At 37.5% G+C, this 18,549-nt stretch overlaps 2 protein-coding genes across 2 annotated transcripts in view; both read left to right on the forward strand.

Annotated features, from left to right (window-relative positions):
- The window catches only part of stw (laccase), a 56,452-nt gene extending 42,614 nt beyond the window's left edge, over positions 1-13,838 (forward strand). The window contains exons 2-8 of the mRNA XM_074087638.1: positions 8,103-8,550; positions 9,967-10,251; positions 10,338-10,813; positions 10,983-11,167; positions 11,967-12,162; positions 12,242-12,454; positions 12,532-13,838. Of these exons, the coding sequence (XP_073943739.1) occupies positions 8,103-8,550; positions 9,967-10,251; positions 10,338-10,813; positions 10,983-11,167; positions 11,967-12,162; positions 12,242-12,454; positions 12,532-12,914 (2,186 nt within the window). The 3' untranslated portion in view covers positions 12,915-13,838. The remainder of the gene's footprint in view (positions 1-8,102; positions 8,551-9,966; positions 10,252-10,337; positions 10,814-10,982; positions 11,168-11,966; positions 12,163-12,241; positions 12,455-12,531) is intronic.
- A 97-nt stretch (positions 13,839-13,935) lies between these two features.
- On the forward strand, positions 13,936-18,179 carry LOC141427996 (uncharacterized). Its single transcript, XM_074087641.1, has 4 exons — positions 13,936-14,736; positions 15,657-15,869; positions 16,753-16,983; positions 17,903-18,179. Exons 1-4 carry the CDS (start codon positions 14,544-14,546, stop codon positions 18,064-18,066), a joined length of 801 nt encoding a protein of 266 aa, XP_073943742.1. The 5' UTR covers positions 13,936-14,543; the 3' UTR covers positions 18,067-18,179.
- The last annotated feature ends 370 nt before the right edge of the window (positions 18,180-18,549 follow it).

Below are 18,549 nucleotides of genomic sequence, written 5' to 3' on the forward strand. Positions count from 1 at the left end.
TCAATAAACCTTTTCATTCACACAGTCAGCAAAAAGCTTGTATTATAAATAAATATCTATAAATAATATATTTTATAACAAAAGTTATTAAAGTCATATCGAAACTAAAACAAAACGAGAATTCATAAATGTAGAGCTAGGAATCGAATCCGGGTCTATACCGACTGGTCAAAAATTGTTAGTCATAACGTGATGTTTGTCATATTGTAATGTTTGTCATATTGTAATATTTGTCATATTGTAATATTTGTCATATTGTAATGTTTTACATAACTAATTTTTTCTCTGAAACCATTTATTTTTCAGAATTGTTATAAAATAAACCTAACCTAACCTATAGAGTTCTACAGGATAAGCATTTTTTTTTTAAATGTACGGTTTCCGCGGTCAAAAAATTTATGATTAACAATAAATTATGACAAAAATTACATTACGACTAATCAAATTATGGCAGTCGAAAGGATCCCATCGAATCCAGTTCCTCATCATTCCGTGGTGTGTACTTTAACATAAACACAAACCCGAGCAGTTAGAATGGCGAAATCCATAAATGAATTCTTCTCGAAACGGTTATTTTGAAACTTATTCGTCATAAATTTCATTCTGTCACAAAGCGATCACGTTCATACATTAACTTCCGTCGTTTCCGCCTGTACGTAATATAAAGCTTTCAATTTTATAAATAAGTTATAGTTTAATGTCTTAAACTTCGTGATTTTCACTCATAGTCAAAATATACCAGGCACAGGACTTATCACGCTAACACACACGAGTAATATTTACCTCGACGTTTCGGCAACATTACAGAGGCCGTGGTCACGAGTAGACCACAAAAGAAAAAAAAAAGATGTGGGAGAATTTGCCATAAAAAACAATCTCAACAATTCAGTTCGGGCATAAAACAGGCAATATCTTACACGCATCACGTGTTACGGGGCCGAGACCTCACTTCCTAAGAGCGATCATATGCGTGCTCTTACGCAATGGGGAACAATGCTCAACAAGAAGCCTAAGTGGAGTGAAAGTGATTCTCCGATAGCAACAGACACCCTCAGGCGCAGCGTAATTAAACGCTGTAGCTGTAACATATTAACTAACGCAATTAAAATTTTCAGCTACTTATTCACACGATGATTTGTTATAAATACTACGGAGTTGAGCAATCAGTTTACATAAATGATTTTTTGCTTTTACTAAATTGCCGAAATGATAAACATAATTGCTCACTTTGCTCAGCTGAATACCTGGTAAAAGAAAATCGATAAACTTCCTATTATCGTGTGGTGTTATTGAATAATTGTAAGGTCCGAACAACGCCTGTGCAGTTATGTTTTTAATTGACTAGGAAGAAACCAATAAAATCGATGTTATACGTGATTTGATTAACCCACTGCCGTTGCATAAAAGTGATCATGTTTCGCTGCCTCATTTAATATTCAAATGCGTATTGCGATCGCCCGAACTTTTTGCCTCCTTTGTGATCTGAGCAAAACCAATTTCAAAACCAACGACCGTTAAATTAAGTTTGTAATTAATTAGTTCTGCTGTTACAGTAATTGCATTTCTTACTTTCGCTTTAAGATGTGTCGCGTCACGACGACAGGCATTTTTAGGTTTTGTTTTGTTTTGTTTCATACGTAAAAAAAATCACTCTCGCTTGCAAGGTTTACGATTTGGTAGATAAGAACTGGCGCAAACAGTTTTATCCGTTGTGAGAGGTAGTTACAAGTATTTAACATAATTCTAGTTCAGGTCATAAGGTGCACGTTTACGTCGCAAGGTTGGCGGCACGATCGCAAGCGACGGGGCGGTAGTCAGATCACGAAGTTACAACCGCTATCGGCCTGACCGGCCACTACTGCACGCAGCTGATAGCATGCGAGAGTTTCCTTTGTTCATTGCGTGTGCTGCCAGGTAACCACTGTGTGGTAAGCGAATGGCCCATGCAAACGAATAGAGACAAAGCTCACCGCGCCGGCGGTCGTACTCAGTCGTGGCGGAGCCTTAACACATTGGTCTCATTTCTCGCACGCCGACCACAATCCGGACAAGAACTCAATGTATTAATAGAAATAGCGTTCCAGAATTAAAAATAAAATGTCGAAGTCATATTTGACCTTTATGGTTTGAATATGTATGACATTTGCAAAGGAACCTGCACATCGTTTTCAAGCAACGCAACATCCGCCTCATCCAATCACTGAGGCATTTTAGGAAGTTAATAGTTTAAGTGATAGAATTACTAATTTAATGTATTAAGAATTATAAATATCTGCTAGATTTAATACATTTAAATCTAGATAGTAATATTGTATGAGCTACAACTCTTTATTTCACAATGCATTAAAAATATACTTTTATGGGAAAAATCATTATAGTTTTTCATTAAATATAAACTTTCATTGGGCTTTAATGAATGAAGCTCAAAATTGATATTTATTTAAATTTTGTGAAATAAATGGCTAAACATTTATTGAACAGAAACAAATATTTAATTATATCTCAAAACATTCATCTTTGAATTCAAACTACCGTGAGACACATTTTTTTTAAATACACAGTTCACTGTTGGCTTTCTGTTCAATCTCAGCTTGACAATGAACCACGGATTGGTTCGAAACATGTCAGTCATGCGTAACTTATATTACGTAAATGACCCATGTACCTTATTACGAGCTTTTATTTAGTTTCACCTGTTTCATTATTTGTTTGTTTGGGTCAAATCTTGATAGCTAAATTTGATTCACTTCCAGTAGTCCGATCGACTTTAAATTTGGCATACTTATGTAAATTGGGTGACAATACAATAATCTGGCAGTGACAGCTTGGTGGTCCTGCCAGGATCGTCTCCGCAGGAGGGAACTCCTTAATGGTTAATAGCACCGACTTGAAATTCGGTACGGATATGTAGTTTAGATGACAATGCAAGTACGTACGTACAGTCAACAAAAATTACAGTCAGCAAAAAAGCTTTTATTAAAAATGAAGTTTTTAACAAAAAAATATTTTAACATATACGTTTATTAACGAGATGATATAGCAACAATAGGTATATCCACTATTTATGTACTGTTTTAATGAAAGTGCAACAGACATTTTCTCAACTTGTTTATTGATCGTTTTAAGCGGATATAATCAAAACTTTTCAATGCTATAACCAAATAAATTGAAGTGTCAATCAGCTTGTAGTAGCGTAACACTAGCAGCAAGTAATCGAATAGCATAAAATTGGTTCAATTATAATTCTTGTTGTAAATGATATGCCCGACGTACCAATGTACGACAAACTATCTAACATTGATCAGTTTCATTCAAACGAGCATAACAGAATAAAACTGCCATTGAATATTGAAAATTGACTAAATTTGTACTTGTACAGCTCACGGAAAGTTGTCTGGTATATGACACTAAATATATGCGTTAAGGTCAAGGACATGCCCTAAATGCTACTGTTTTTTGTAAGAAATATGTAATTAAAATATTTTTAAACTTCACGTAACAAGACGGTACAAATCTCTACTGCTATACAAAATGTACGGGAGAACCGCATTTTTACAGCACATAAAGTACATAGGTACAGTAATTAATTGGTGATGTCAACTTCCTCATTGTTTTACCTAATATATAACATGTCTTCCGGTAATAACTGTAAGACAATTGAGTCATGAAATTGCTATTTATTACCTATTACCCAGGTAGTTACATTATACGCTTCCGAAAGTACTTCAACCCGAGACTGCCTGCGCCAAGCCAAGCGCGCGGTGTGCGACAAAATCCACCAATAGGAACGATACGCTGAGCTAGGTTAGGAAAATAACGGGATCCTATTGGTGGTTTTGTTTACTCGCACACCGCTTAGCTACCGCGCAAAGCTCTGCTGGACCCACTAAGCACTCATTAAAATTTACACTTTCTCTCTTTTCCGCTTGAATACCCACGGTCATTTAGTCCACTTTACTCACTCTAAAACTGTACAGAAATATCTTCTAGACATTTCTCGCTTGCCTGACTTTTAAATTTTCGGCGTGAATTTGATGTTAAACTGTGGCATGCACACTTTCTCAGTGTATTGCATCACGTTTCGAATTAATTTTCATTCTTTCACATTTTTAACGGCTCAAAATTTTCTTACAACATTGTAATAGTTACATTAATATTTATTTTTAAATCATGTAATACAGTGTTGTAAAGAATTTCTAGTCCACATATTTAAGCATTCATTTCATGTCTGCCAGTTTCTAGCTCGTTGGAATCTAAGTCAGAAAGTTGCTGTATTTAAACTTATAATGCCACGTTCAGTATGGCTACTATTAAATCACTTTAACGTAGGCCTGTTTTAAAGGCTAATAAATTCAATTTATTTAACTTAGCTCAGTTCAAATTTAGTATAAACATGCCTTAAAAGACTTTAAGCGGTCGTGGGCGTTACCGATTACAATCGTATAATAAATCGAAGTATGATTGATATATTGCACAATGCGCGAGCGCACTGCATTGTGCTAGCCGACAGGTGGTAAATATCGTTAGCTATCACAAGGTATTCACCAATGACCTCTAAAATTATGGTTTGAAAACAATCACGCGGTCACGCTCATGACCTACTAATGCAATTAATTAATTAAAAAAACTACTCGCTGTTTTAATTACACGTGTACAAACTTGAAATGATTATCGATTGTCCATATTCTATTTATCGTTGAAATCTTGTGTTTCGCAAGGCAGTCCCCTTTCTTAGTGATTAGTCACCGAGCTGTCAATAGTGTTGACAGCTCGATAAGAGAGAACCGGTCCGTTGTTGCTTATTTCTAACCCCCTGTTTCACCATCCATAGATTGAATTTATTTGACGGATAAATCTGATGCTGTCTCTGTTTGCTTTGTTCGAATTGACTGAGACGGAATCACATTTATCCGTCATATAAAATTAATCAATGGGTGGTGAAGTGGTGAAACAGCTCCTTAGTCTACCAGTTACCGCATAATTTTGTAGAATCATGATATGAGCTTTAATTAAATCGGCTTAGCAAAGTTGTAAAAAAAAACCCATCGTCAATGTCATTTCAAAGTTCAACATCACAACGGCTGAACTGATTTTAAGGAAACATAACTATGAACCACCGTAAGAAAACTCGTTTTTAGGTAAAAAATCCGCATCGAGATCAGTACATCCGTTCGGAAGTTACGATGCCACAGATATACAGACAGACGGGCATGCAGATAGACAGACAAACATTGACTTCAAACCTATAACACCCCGCTTTTTGCGCTATTGGTAAAAAAAAAAACTATTTACCTACGTCAATCTAAACAATGCCACAATGTTGTAATTTCAAGTATAAAGTGATCACTGGGAGCTGTAAAAGTAGTACGGTACAGCATCAATTTCTGACACAACAAAGCGTGCATATGACTCTATTTCTAAGACTGGTAGGACGTCTTAGATATTTTTGCACATTCCGCTGTAGTAGATATTAATGCAGGTGACTGTACCTTACGAGTACTTGAGATAAATAACACCTACAGTAATACCTATAATAAAACAGATGATTTATTTTATGATAAGAATTAGCTTTCCAATTTCAAAGCTTGAGCTAAGCAATCAAATACTAAAAGTGAAGTTGTGTAAACTCAGAATCACACACAGTGCGGAATTAGTGAGTCGTAATCTCACTTTATTGTTGCAAACGCACTTACGGAGCAACAACCAGCTAACACTTCCCTATGATCAATTTTAGTCCAGGAAGCTCGGTAAAACTGTGTCATGATTACAAAAACCACACGACAACGGTGTAACTAAAAGCCTACATAGAACGTTTCCTAAGAAAACTAAGGTAAATGCTCCAATGGTTGACAATTTTGGACGGAAAATCACGTGTTTTGTTGAATAACTTAGCAATTCTCCGACCTATTAATTACACAAGCATATCAAAACAACAAAGTCAAACAAAAAGTCAAAGTCAAAGTTTCTCGATGAGGGCTACGGTATAGATGTAGCTAGCGTCGCTGCTTAAGTGGCTAAATAAGAAACAAACAAGCTGAGCTATGAGGTGCATAGGGGAAATTCGTGTCTGTACCGTTGACCAGCAGTGGTGTAGCGGTATAGCACGCGGTACGGAATACCGAGGCCCTGGGTTCGATTCCCAGTGCTGGTCTTATTTTTCTGGTTTTTCTGTGCATCTATATTTCAGTTTGTATTTTCAATTTAGGTTTTACGGAATGACCGTAACAGTAAAAATTTGGAATGGAAATAAAAAATACAAAAAAGATTCCAAAAAAACCAATCTTCATATCAACACATTAATTTTGTTGTTGATCATATTTTAAGAACTAGGCATGTAATTAATATCTTACCTATTAACTTAAATATGCTTATTAAATAGTGACCAAAATAAGGTTAATCAGTTAAAACTCCCAAAATACATAACTACCATTAGCCACTAATTTGAACTAAAACTTATCAACAAACTAAAGAAAGCCTTCAGTACACAACGTCACGTGTTAGCAAAAGCTGTCACTTTCTTCAAAAAGATCTTAGTTGATAGAAAAAGGAATCATAGACAGCACTAGTATTAAGTATCAAAAACATGATTCCAGCGTTATATCGTTGTTTGTTTTTTTTTTAATAAAAAACAGCGGAAATGTCAAGCATTTTGTTGCGGTCGCCGATCGGAGCATTTACCTTAGCATAGTTTACTAGTAGATTGCTCGGACTGTTAATTGATCTTAGTTAATAGTTATCGAAATTCCATCTAGAAAGGGTTTATTTTGCATAAACTTAGGACAGGTTGTGAATTGAAATTGAGTTCCTGCTTTTGATTGAATGATTATTTAAATTAGTTGACTAGTTTGAAAAGTAAAATAAGTAAGTGACAGTGATATGTTACGTGTAGCCTTTTTTTAAGGCTTATGATAACTTAAAAAAATGAAAGTAACTTTAACTTTTAACATATACGTTTACCGCCCTTGAAAATACCTAGTTAATTAATTCAAATCATAGTTAATGCTCTACTAACAATTTTTTTATGCCAAGGTAACCCAAATTTAGTAAATTGACAACTCTATTATGTACGCCAAACAATTAATTGAACTGTCAATATATTATGAAACAAAATATTTAGTTCAAATTATTATTTAAAATGGATAACACAAGTCATGATATTGATTTATAATCGGTTGCTCATTAGTTCACAAAAGTTCGACTATAAGGAAGTGACAGTGGTTAAACTCAAGGTCCTGAACCACATCGTGTCCAGAATTGCAATCACTTTAACATTTTTTGTTGCCTGACACGTAACAAACATTAAATTTACAATTGTTAATGAAATAGGTATTATGTATGTATTAAAGTAAAAGCCGCTTAAATTTCAATTAGCTTATTATTTATTCTTTAAACGAATGTGAAGTTCAAAAACTACTAACAACAACAACAAGTTATGCTGTGATTGTTCATTTTAATATACGACAAGAATAATAAAGAAAGAAAGAAAGAAAGAAAATACATTTATTCACAACACAAGATAACAATATTATTAGGTACAAATAAACAACACAAAAAAGCTATGTGTCATTGCGGTTGTGAATCGGACACTGGCTGAGCATAATACATAAACTACATACAATACAATACATACACTATACGAAAGATCTAGCAAGACAAAGTATGTCCGGTATTTTATTCAAGTTTACACGTCCGGCTTTTATCACCAGCGTCGTAACACGTCGGATGTCACACGCTTCCCGGCACTTAGCCATTACATTCCCTTGCTTCAGGATTTCTAATTTGTAGTAACGGCCACACGGGCACTTTAATGTACTCTTGCTACAGGTTGCAACGAAATTTGCATTAACGCACCTGTCGAGCGCTGCACGACTTATCTAACAGTCTAATCAAAGGAATACATTAACCGGCTACTGACGCTCAGCGAAAATCCTCTGAAGATTTACTGAGGTGATAGTAGGTTTATGTGCATTACTTAATTGGTGAATAATCTTGATTTTTATCAAAAGTGGAACGATTTCCTTTAACATCAACAAAATTATTTTTACAGCCTTATAGACCCCATTGTTGCTAATGTCGTTATATAACGTACCCTTTTTTTTCAGAGGCTATCAGCATTCCAGACGACCAGTCCACATCAGCGTCATGGTGGCAAGCCGGCACAGCGACTCCATTCCGGGATACTTCTAGTAGCAGCGTATTCTCCGCCACCCATGGTCTCGTTCAGACCCACCCATCAAGCAGTGATCCCTTCGGGTCTTTCGGAGGAATCGGGAGTACAATTGGGCCTTCATCTAACCCATTTGCCCAGGCAAGCGGCAGCGGTCCGCTGAGCGGTGGCATCAGAAACAGCCCATTGCCTCCTCTTGCCAGGAGTGCTAGCGGCAAGCCAAGCTTGAAGCATTTAGACTACACCAGCAGTGCCACAGCTGAGCTGAGAAGGAATCCCTCACTGTCAGCTCCCGATGAGTGCGCTAGAGCCTGCAGAGAAAACGAACCACCGAGGATATGCTACTATCACTTCACCCTCGAGTTGTACACCGTATTAGGAGCGTAAGTAGACCTTAGAAGTTCTTTACTTCTAGCTTAGTCTACTCGTTGATTTCGGATAAATTTTAGTTACATATCTTAAACAAATCGAATAGACTCTCATTCAAAGTACACATTTTAGTTTTAGTATAATATTTCCTATTAGAGTTTAGTATTTTCACATCATTTCGAAGATAATAAAAAGGGAAATACCAAAAACTAAAAGGTTGTACACGTAAAAGCCCAGCTTTTAACATTGTTCCATTGTTCACTGGACGGAAATGAAGTCGCACGCCTACTTAACATAACTAATGGTTACGACAGATCACCCAGTGACATTGCACGAAGTGGGTGAAACGCCATTCATCGTAATGACTGTTTCCAAAATAAAGTGACGAGAACTACAAGCACGACCATTGTTCACAAGAGAGCATGGCACACGTGTGAACTAAATAATTGTAAATATAATGGCGTTTTTTGAGTGCTATTGTCTACATAAGTACCTATATGTAAAACTAATCTGTTATCAATATTCCTTCTGCCAACCTTTTCGTGTTTTTAGGGTTCCGTACATCGAAAGGAAAAAACGGAACCCTTATAGGATCACTTAGTTGTCCGTCCGTCTGTCCGTCTCTAAAGACCCTTTTTCTCAGGAACGCGTGGAGGTATCAAGCTGAAATTTATATCAAATACTCAAGTCTACTGTCCCTTAGAGCTGTGAATAAACCAAACTTCTAAGCCAACGCAATCATAAGATACAGCCGTTTATGCCGCAAATTTTCGCAAATGTTCGAAACTCTCAAGGGAATCAAAACCTACAGGGTTTTTCCCGTGAACTCAGAATCTTGAAATTTGGTACGAAGCAACGTCAGCACAGATAAAGGGACATTGCGAAAACCGTAAATTTTTAGTTACATCATATAATACAAATATACGGAACACTCGGTGCGCGAGTCCGACTCGCACTTGGCCGTTTTTTTTTTAAGAATTAACTTTTGGGTAAACTACAGACCATGTATTTAACACAAACGAATGGCCATACCTATGTCAATGTAACGATGAGTTTACCTTCAACTTGGTCTCATTGTCCATTCCAACATCATACAATTAAAAGGTTTATAACAAATACAACAAAGAATTCAACGTGTATGAATTCGCGCCTGGCTAAACCCACGACCCACCGACCGACATTTTCTTTTTGCACACTCCACGCTTTGTTTCACACTAACTGCTAACTACATGATTTCAATGCTGAACTTGAGTATACGCCAAGTGATCCAAATTCCGCAGAGGCTAGTGTAATTGATAGGTGACGACAGAGGTTATGCAAACATCGCGGTTTCATGATAGCAGTCTGTGGAAATTGTGGCGTTACCAATCGCTGTACACGTTAAGGAAAATTCTTTTCCGGCTCATGAGTAATGCGTAATTTTCTTTCAGTGCCTGCCAAGTGTGCACACCGAACGCTACCAACGTCGTATGGTCCCACTGCCAGTGTGTCTTAGCCGACGGAGTCGAGCGAGGTATCCTCACGGCCAACAGAATGTTACCCGGACCTTCCATCCAAGTCTGCGAAAACGACAAGGTTGTCATTGACGTTGAGAACCATATGGAGGGTATGGAAGTAACCATTCACTGGCATGGAATCTGGCAAAGAGGAACACAATACTACGACGGCGTGCCATTTGTGACTCAGTGTCCTATTCAACAGGGAAATACGTTCAGGTAAAAAAAACAACCCTTTAAGTAGAAGGTCATATTCATAACAGTTTAAGAAAAAGATATTAATACGTGATCTTTTTTGTACTCAGATATCAATGGCAAGGTAATGCTGGAACTCACTTCTGGCACGCGCACACTGGTTTGCAGAAACTTGACGGTTTATACGGCAGCATAGTCGTTCGCCAACCTCCTTCCAAGGACCCTAACAGCCACTTGTACGACTACGATCTGACGACTCACGTCATGCTGATCAGTGATTGGCTGCATGAGGACGCTGCTGAGAGATACCCAGGTCGTCTCGCTGTCAACACTGGCCAAGATCCCGAGTCTGTGCTGATCAACGGAAAGGGGCAGTTCCGTGATCCCAACACTGGTTTCATGACCAACACTCCCTTGGAAGTCTTCACTATTACCCCTGGAAGGAGATACAGATTCAGAATGATTAACGCATTTGCTTCCGTGTGCCCTGCGCAAGTCACCTTTGAAGGACACAACTTAACTGTTATTGCGACCGACGGCGAGCCCGTTCAACCTGTACAAGTTAATACAATTATCTCGTTCTCAGGTAAACATTGACAGATTTTTATGAATCCAACATTTTTCTGCATCAGTTGACGCGGTGTTTTCTAGACACATACTCTTGTTTAAGCAACCAACTTATTCAAAATTGCACTTTTCCTCTACATTCTAGACTATCGACGTAATTATAAACTGTATAAACTGTTTCATTTTAGGTGAACGTTACGACTTCGTCATTGAGGCGAACAATATCCCTGGGGCTTACTGGATACAAGTCCGTGGGCTGGGTGAGTGCGGTACCAAGAGGGCCCAACAACTGGGTATCCTCCGATACGCGAGAGGACCTTACCAACCCTCAAGTCAACCCCCCACATACGACATTGGTGTACCCCAGGGTGTGGTAAGTCAAACTCGATGTAAATATATAAAAATGTATGGATAGTTGTAGCAATAGAACATACACTATTGTATATTGGTACAAATTACCTCTTGGTACACTGAATGTAAACTGCACTGTACCGCACATACATAATCATGTGTTGAAAACATAAATATTTCAACAAAAACCTGACTTCTTGACACTGTGAGAAGTCCATTGTGTTAGCGTGTCACTGGTAGTTTCTGATCTTGACATTCGCTTGTAAATACATACCGCCTTACTACAGCTACATTCTTTGAAAAAACTTGACGGATATTTCGTCTGTGCAAATGACATTAGCGAAACATACTAAGTTAGCATACCTCGTTTCGTGACACTACTAGTCGCGATTATTAATTGGCGGATATTGCACACTGGATTCCTGCCCCAGTACCAACCAGCCTCGATTAAGCTCAGCCGAACTGTTGACTATGTTGCAGGTTATTGCTCAAACTTTAATACTAAGTATTGAGACAAATAACACTTGCTATAATTACATTACCTACATTTTAATCGATTCAGCTGAACTAAAAGTTGTCTGTGATGTATGCGCTGCAACCTGTATATATTATTCTGTAGCAAGACTTGACGTAGAAATAATTAAATGCACGAATCAAACGGGTTTCTGTTCCTTGTAGTTAAATAAAATCCCTACTAGTTTTACAGTATGTTGAAAACACTAGTTATGATTATGGTATTGAAATAGTAGTAAATAAGTAGCATGCACGTAATGTACTTTAGTAATTGCACGTAAATACCTCTCTCCCCACTAACCATCCAGGTGATGAACCCCTTGGATGCTAGATGTGGCCAACCCAGGAACGACGCCATTTGCGTCAGCCAGCTCAAGAATGCCAAGAACATCGACCCCGCTATCCTGCAAGAGAGACCTGATGTCAAGATTTTCTTGCCATTCCGTTTCTTTGTCTACAGACCGGAAATGCTATTCCAGCCTAACACTTACAATAGATATTTAGGTAAAGTATTGTTTAGTACTCTCTATGTCACTGTTCAAAATAATTATCATTATTTAATATTTAATTATCACTTCCATAGTTGCGCCGCAGGGTGATCACGTAATCAGTTTGATTGATGAAATCTCATACATGGCTCCTCCTACGCCCTTGATCAGTCAATACGACGACATCAACCCTGAACAATTCTGCAACGGTGACAACAGACCCGCGGACTGTGGACAAAATTGCATGTGCACTCACAAGGTCGACATTCCACTCAACGCTATCGTAGAAATCGTACTCGTCGACGAAGGTATATAAACTATCATCATTATTGAAAACAATAATTATATCCGATCCAAATACTAATTACAAACTTTCCGCTTTCAGTTCAAATTGCCAACTTATCTCATCCGTTCCACTTGCACGGGTACGGATTCAACGTGATTGGTATCGGCCGATCACCCGACCAGAACGTTAAGAAAATCAACTTGAAGCACGCACTGGATCTAGACAGGAGAGGTTTACTTGAGCGTCACCTTAAACAGGGAGACCTGCCCCCAGCGAAGGACACGATCGCCGTACCAAACAATGGATACGTTATCCTCCGTTTCAGAGCTAACAACCCCGGTTTCTGGCTCCTCCATTGCCACTTCCTCTTCCACATTGTCATCGGTATGAGCCTTGTCCTCCAGGTCGGTACTCACGCTGACTTACCCCCCATCCCTCCCAACTTCCCTACATGCGGTGACCACCTTCCTCCCATCAACTAAATCGGTTCCTAGTGACAGTTTCAATTTACGTGCAAAAGTACAGCAGTTGATTTATTATGTTGCCTAAGTGTAAATTTATGTTTGTATTGTGTGATGTGTTCGGTAGATTCGAAGTGCTCGATTCTGCCGTTGTGTTTTTTTTATGTATTCGAATGATTTCACGGTTCATGACGGTTCGTGATTTTATTTAAAGGTGATATGTATTTATGTTTGACTTTTTTCCAGTTCCATCTGCCATACTAGTTGGTGATTATTCTAGATTATTTAAACGTGTCTTTATGCTATTTGAGGCTCTACTTCTTTTTTTATTTCACCTTTAGATAATATTCCACTTTTGACGGAAACGTTCGTTCTGTAACTAACAACTTGCCATTATACGTTTCACCAAGGATATTTATTACGTGTATATAATGAAAACATACTTTTCTTTTAATAATTAATAGTTGTTTAAGACTTTTTTAGTTACTAACCTGCGGTCAAAATTGTAGATCATGTAAATAACGCTGACAACTGCAACACTTCTTGTAAATACACAAAAGTAGATACTGAACTTTGTAGCACCGAAATGAAGTTTTGTCAATGCGACGTATTTTCTGACTCCATCGTTCACATTTCACTAACAAAGAAGACTGTACATAAAAATCATCTAGACGTTGCATAGGTACGCACTAAAAAGTTACCACTCCACTAGTTACCACTATTTTTAAGTACCGCTTGGTGTATAAGTATACACTTCGTTTTATGTGTATCTGTGCCAATAATTAAATAAAAAAGTCCTGTTTCCAGGTAACGATACATCGACTATCTAATTTACAAGATTATTACTCCTCTGCCTTAGCGGAATTGTAATAAGTATCTTCTTTTAATAATTATGTTGTAAGTAAAGTGTAAATTTTTATACTCTTTAATAAAATTTAAATAAAAGGTGTTTTTTTATTTAGTCTCAATAGCAGAGTGTAATTATTTGTTTATTGGTGTGTTTTTTTCATAATAGGTATATAAAATCTGTGTATGTTTGTTTAATTTTTATTCTTTTTCTGTTTTATATTTTCCGATTTAGAATTTACCTGTAATAATCTTTAACACCCTGGCCCTGACTTTATCTGTAACATTACCTGTGGTTGTTTTACTGATAAAACACTGTAGTGTACATAATACAAGAGTATGTTTGCTAATTATTTAAATGCACCCGTAGATTTAGTAAAAGTATTTATTTAGTAGTTAAATACTCGTAAACCAATTCCTTTTGAGTATTTCGGGAAAGTGTAAACTGTGGAGGTGTTAAGTAGAAAACGTCACCAGAATCAACGGGGAAAAGGTTGTACATTTTTTTGGATTATTTTTTTCTGTATGCTTATACATAAATTACTTATTAAAATGTACACGGACTAAACACGTATTCTCTTAACGTATTTGATCCCTATACATTTACATTGAAAATGTTTCTACATTTAAATCTGCAATTCCAAATTTGAGCAGCTTAACGCTGGCTAGCAATTTATTAGCACTGACTGTAAAGGCGCTTCAAATGTTTCTGAACAGTTCTTTTTTTACAAAAAAAAAAAACGTAAACGCATTAAAATCCTTTCGCGCGACCGATGTATTCATTTGTTTTTTCATTCATAGGTCATGAATCCCCTGGATGCTATTTGCAACGTCGAACGAAACGATGCCGTATGTGTAAGCAACCTCAAGTCAGCAAAGCCCATAGACAGGGCGATATTGCAGGAGCGACCAGACGTGAAGATCTTCTTGCCTTTCCGATTCCACTTCTACAAACCCAAAGAACTGTTCCAGGAGAACACCTACAAGAACTTTTTAGGTATAATTTTTATTTTATTTTTCTTGTTTTATGATTACTTTAAGTTAGGTACGCAAATTATTTAACCGGGTCTAAGCTCTGACAGATAAAAAAACACAATCGTTTCAAGTTTTTTTTTACTACTATACAGAATAATATACCTATCAGCAACAGGTCTCGTCATTAAATTAAACTAGTATTATAAACCGCATCATCCACAATATCTTTCTTCATAAAAACTAGCCTCAAACCCTCCCGCCTGCATCGTACCCGGCTCAAACGTCCCCATAATACATCATTACATCTGAAATTTACTACACCACACACACCAACAACTGAAATTTCCTTCTTTATTTTTTCCGGTAGATTATCAACAAGTTTTTACAGTGTTGTTTAACAAAGAAGTCGTAAATACCGGTCATTATTAAAGGTAAATGTAAAAATAGCTTCCACGAGAACTTACAAAAACTCCTGGTATTTGTTGTTCGATCGATTTAGCTTCGGAAACGAATAATTGCTCTTAATGTTTTCGGATCTGGTGAAGTTTTTTGTCAGGTTTCGTTTGAACAGGAAATCGTACTTTGACCATTGTATTACTTCATACTTAGAGTGGCTATATAAATAGTTAGAACACAACTAAATTCTACAGCCTCGTTCAGATCATTCTTAATTATTAAATAAACAATATGCTTTATTCAAATATCTAAAACAAACTACCCAGCGGCATAAAATTTGGCCCACTCTATATACGAAATTACCTAATTTGAGGGCCAGATTTTGTGACACTCAGTTTACATAGTAGATTTCGTATTTTTTTATCTTTCCTTTTAAAAATTTCTGTCAATATTCGTACGGGAGAAAAGGTTCTCCTTTAACTTTTCTGCGTCCGAATAGTCTTCGAATAAAAAAAGGTTCTTAAATCGCTCTTCATTGTTTTTCAGTGGCGGGTACCGGAGACCACGTACTTAGTTTGGTCGATGAAATCTCATACAGCTCACCTCCTGCGCCCCCGCTCTCGCAAATGCACGAGTTGTCTCCAGAACTGTTCTGCAACGGCGACAACCGACCCCCCACCTGTGGCGTCGACTGCCGCTGCACGCACATGGTCGATGTGCCGATGAACTCCATCGTTGAGATTGTGCTTGTCGATGAAGGTAATTAAAAAATTTACATTACGTTGGGTCATCATCATCATCATCATCCCAGCCTATATACGTCCCACTGCTGGGCACAGGCCTCTTCTCAGAACAAGAGGGCTTGGGCCATAGTTCCCACGCGGGCCCAGTGCGGATTGGGAACTTGGTTACGTTGGGTAGCCAAGCTAAATGTTCACCTCTTCCTCTGATATCTCCGATACACTATTCACGGAGTTGATCGAAGTTTGGCGAGAATGTACGTGTAGAAGGGCACTTCGATTACCTTCACGCATCGAATCTCGTACTTCATCATACCTCCCATACGATAAACTCATATAATAGCCCTATTAAAGCCGTATTTAGTAAGATATATTTCCCTGTATAAGGATTTTTCTGGGTGTAGTTCAACTGATATACGAGTAACAACATTTCATATCATTCTGAAATGAATACTAAATAAGTAAAAAACAAACATTATTTCGATAGAAATAAATCCAATATTAGCTAGATATAGATAGCTAATGAGCGATGGCCAATATTAGGTACCTATGGGTAATTTAGAACTTATTGCGAATTTATTAATTACTAGCTAAGTTAGTTCAGGCCAACTTTTGCAAGTCAAATTTTACCCAGTTCTAGCTTTGGGGCTAGGTAACATTTTTAAGAAATATACGCCGATTAGTTAACAATTATCATTACAACCAGCATTAAAACATCTGTTAAAATATTTCTTATCAGAAACTAAACTTCTTAAAGTTAAAGCAAAATGAAAATAGTAAAAAAGAAGTGTTTACGAAATAATAACTTTAATGGCTGGTTACTTTTAATACACGTCCGTTATTACACCATCCATTGCCTTTTTGCTAATAAACTAAGATCCATTTGCTGTTTGCTTTTCCAGTTCAATCGCCCAACCTCTCTCATCCGTTCCACCTCCACGGCACCAGCTACAACGTCATTGGGATGGGCCGTTCTCCGGACAAAAACATCAAGAAGATCAATTTGAAGCATGCTTTGGACCTGGACCGGAAGGGTCTACTCAACCGGCAGTACAAAGATCCGCCACTGAAAGATACTCTCGCTGTACCTAACAATGGATACGTCGTTCTCAGGCTAAAGGCTGATAATCCTGGTAATACCTAAATGTTTATTTTTTAAATGTTAGGAAATTAAACTTAATCTGGATTTTCAAAATACATTACCGTCCTCCGCTCTTTTAAGCCACAAGATTCGGTTGATGAAATTAAATACCGGAATTACACTGAATTCCCACGGGAACCCCGAAATTACATCGTGATCTTCATTCACGTTGCAGGAAGGACATCCGTGCAAAATGATATGTCTCTAGACTTAGCGGTTGCGATTTCCGAATTTTACATGTGTACAACCCAATTCCATGGGTGCCTACACCAGAAAAAAGTAGCTCATATGTCAATCTCGAGATACAGCTGCCTACTTATTAAATTTCGTAACAAACACAGACGCGCACACACTCTCGCAAACTTCCGCATTTATAATATTAGTAGAATGAGCAACTGGAGATGAATGTAAAATTTTAAAATGAGACACCCGGAATTAATCCAACGCTAGCTTCGGCCATACAATTCGCCCAACAAAATAATATGCGGCATAAGCAGCTTCAAATCTTGCGTAACTTGCCGAAAAGGTGTTTGGTAGGTTAGGAGGCACGCGCTGGCTCTATCTAATAAATTATTATTATTATATCCCTACTCCTGCGACATTCAGCGACCGGCCCCAGCTTTATGGGGACCCCTTCCGGCCCAGTCTGACCACGATAGACACTGTATCTCCTCTCGATGTTGAATATAGCTTATTGTTTGAAACTTACTTAATACAACTGATAAATTTGCTAGAAATGTGCAAATTTGCAATAAATTATGATTCAATAGTCAAGTTTTTTCTTATGAATTGAACTAGTAATTTACAACGCCAAATGTTTTGCAATTCCATCCCCACTTGGCCAAGGCAGTTTAAACCAACCTGGCTCTTTAGAACAAAAATATATCTCTGACGTATGTTTTCTTTTCTAGGATATTGGCTGTTCCACTGCCACTTCATCTACCACATAGTGATCGGAATGGGCCTGGTACTGCACGTGGGGACGCAACACGATCTCCCCCCCGTGCCCCCCAGCTTCCCCCGTTGCGGGCACCACTTACCCGCCATCACACCACCCTTGTTCCCGGTACACTGACAATAGCCCCCCCATCGATCTCACTAAATGTGTACAGGTTCAAGGAACCTTCAATGCTCGTTTCCAAAAAGCATCATGACGAATGAGTACTGCCATATTTTATTCTTGTTCTTAGAGAAATATGAAAGACGTGCGACATTTTAAACGTTCACTGAGGAGTGAATGATTAGACTTTAAAAACAATGGTGCTGTTTGCTAGGAACAATCTTTGTTACGAACATTAACTTAAGAAGACCAAAGGTTAAAAAAGAGTTATTTATAAGGATTTTATGATATCTTTTAAATATTTTTTAATAATCGATGTGACTGCACGGAAAGTACGAGTATTTATAAAAAAACCGGTGAATATTTAAAAAACAAAAACGAGTATTGTACCTACTCTTATTATGTATATAATATAATGTATATAAAATACTCGTAAGATAATGAAATCAATATTACGGTTAAAGAAAAACTTTTTCGTACATCATGTTTATATTCGAC

This window comes from Choristoneura fumiferana, chromosome 5 (assembly GCF_025370935.1).
Source record: "Choristoneura fumiferana chromosome 5, NRCan_CFum_1, whole genome shotgun sequence".
NCBI classification, from domain to species: Eukaryota; Metazoa; Arthropoda; class Insecta; order Lepidoptera; family Tortricidae; genus Choristoneura; species Choristoneura fumiferana.

Coding starts and splice junctions, on each gene's coding strand:
- LOC141427996 (XM_074087641.1), top strand. CDS start 14,544: ATGAATCCCCTGGATGCTATTTGCAACGTCGAACGAAACGATGCCGTA. Junction 14,737..15,656: donor CACCTACAAGAACTTTTTAG/GTATAATTTTTA, acceptor ATTGTTTTTCAG/TGGCGGGTACCGGAGACCAC. Junction 15,870..16,752: donor GATTGTGCTTGTCGATGAAG/GTAATTAAAAAA, acceptor TTGCTTTTCCAG/TTCAATCGCCCAACCTCTCT.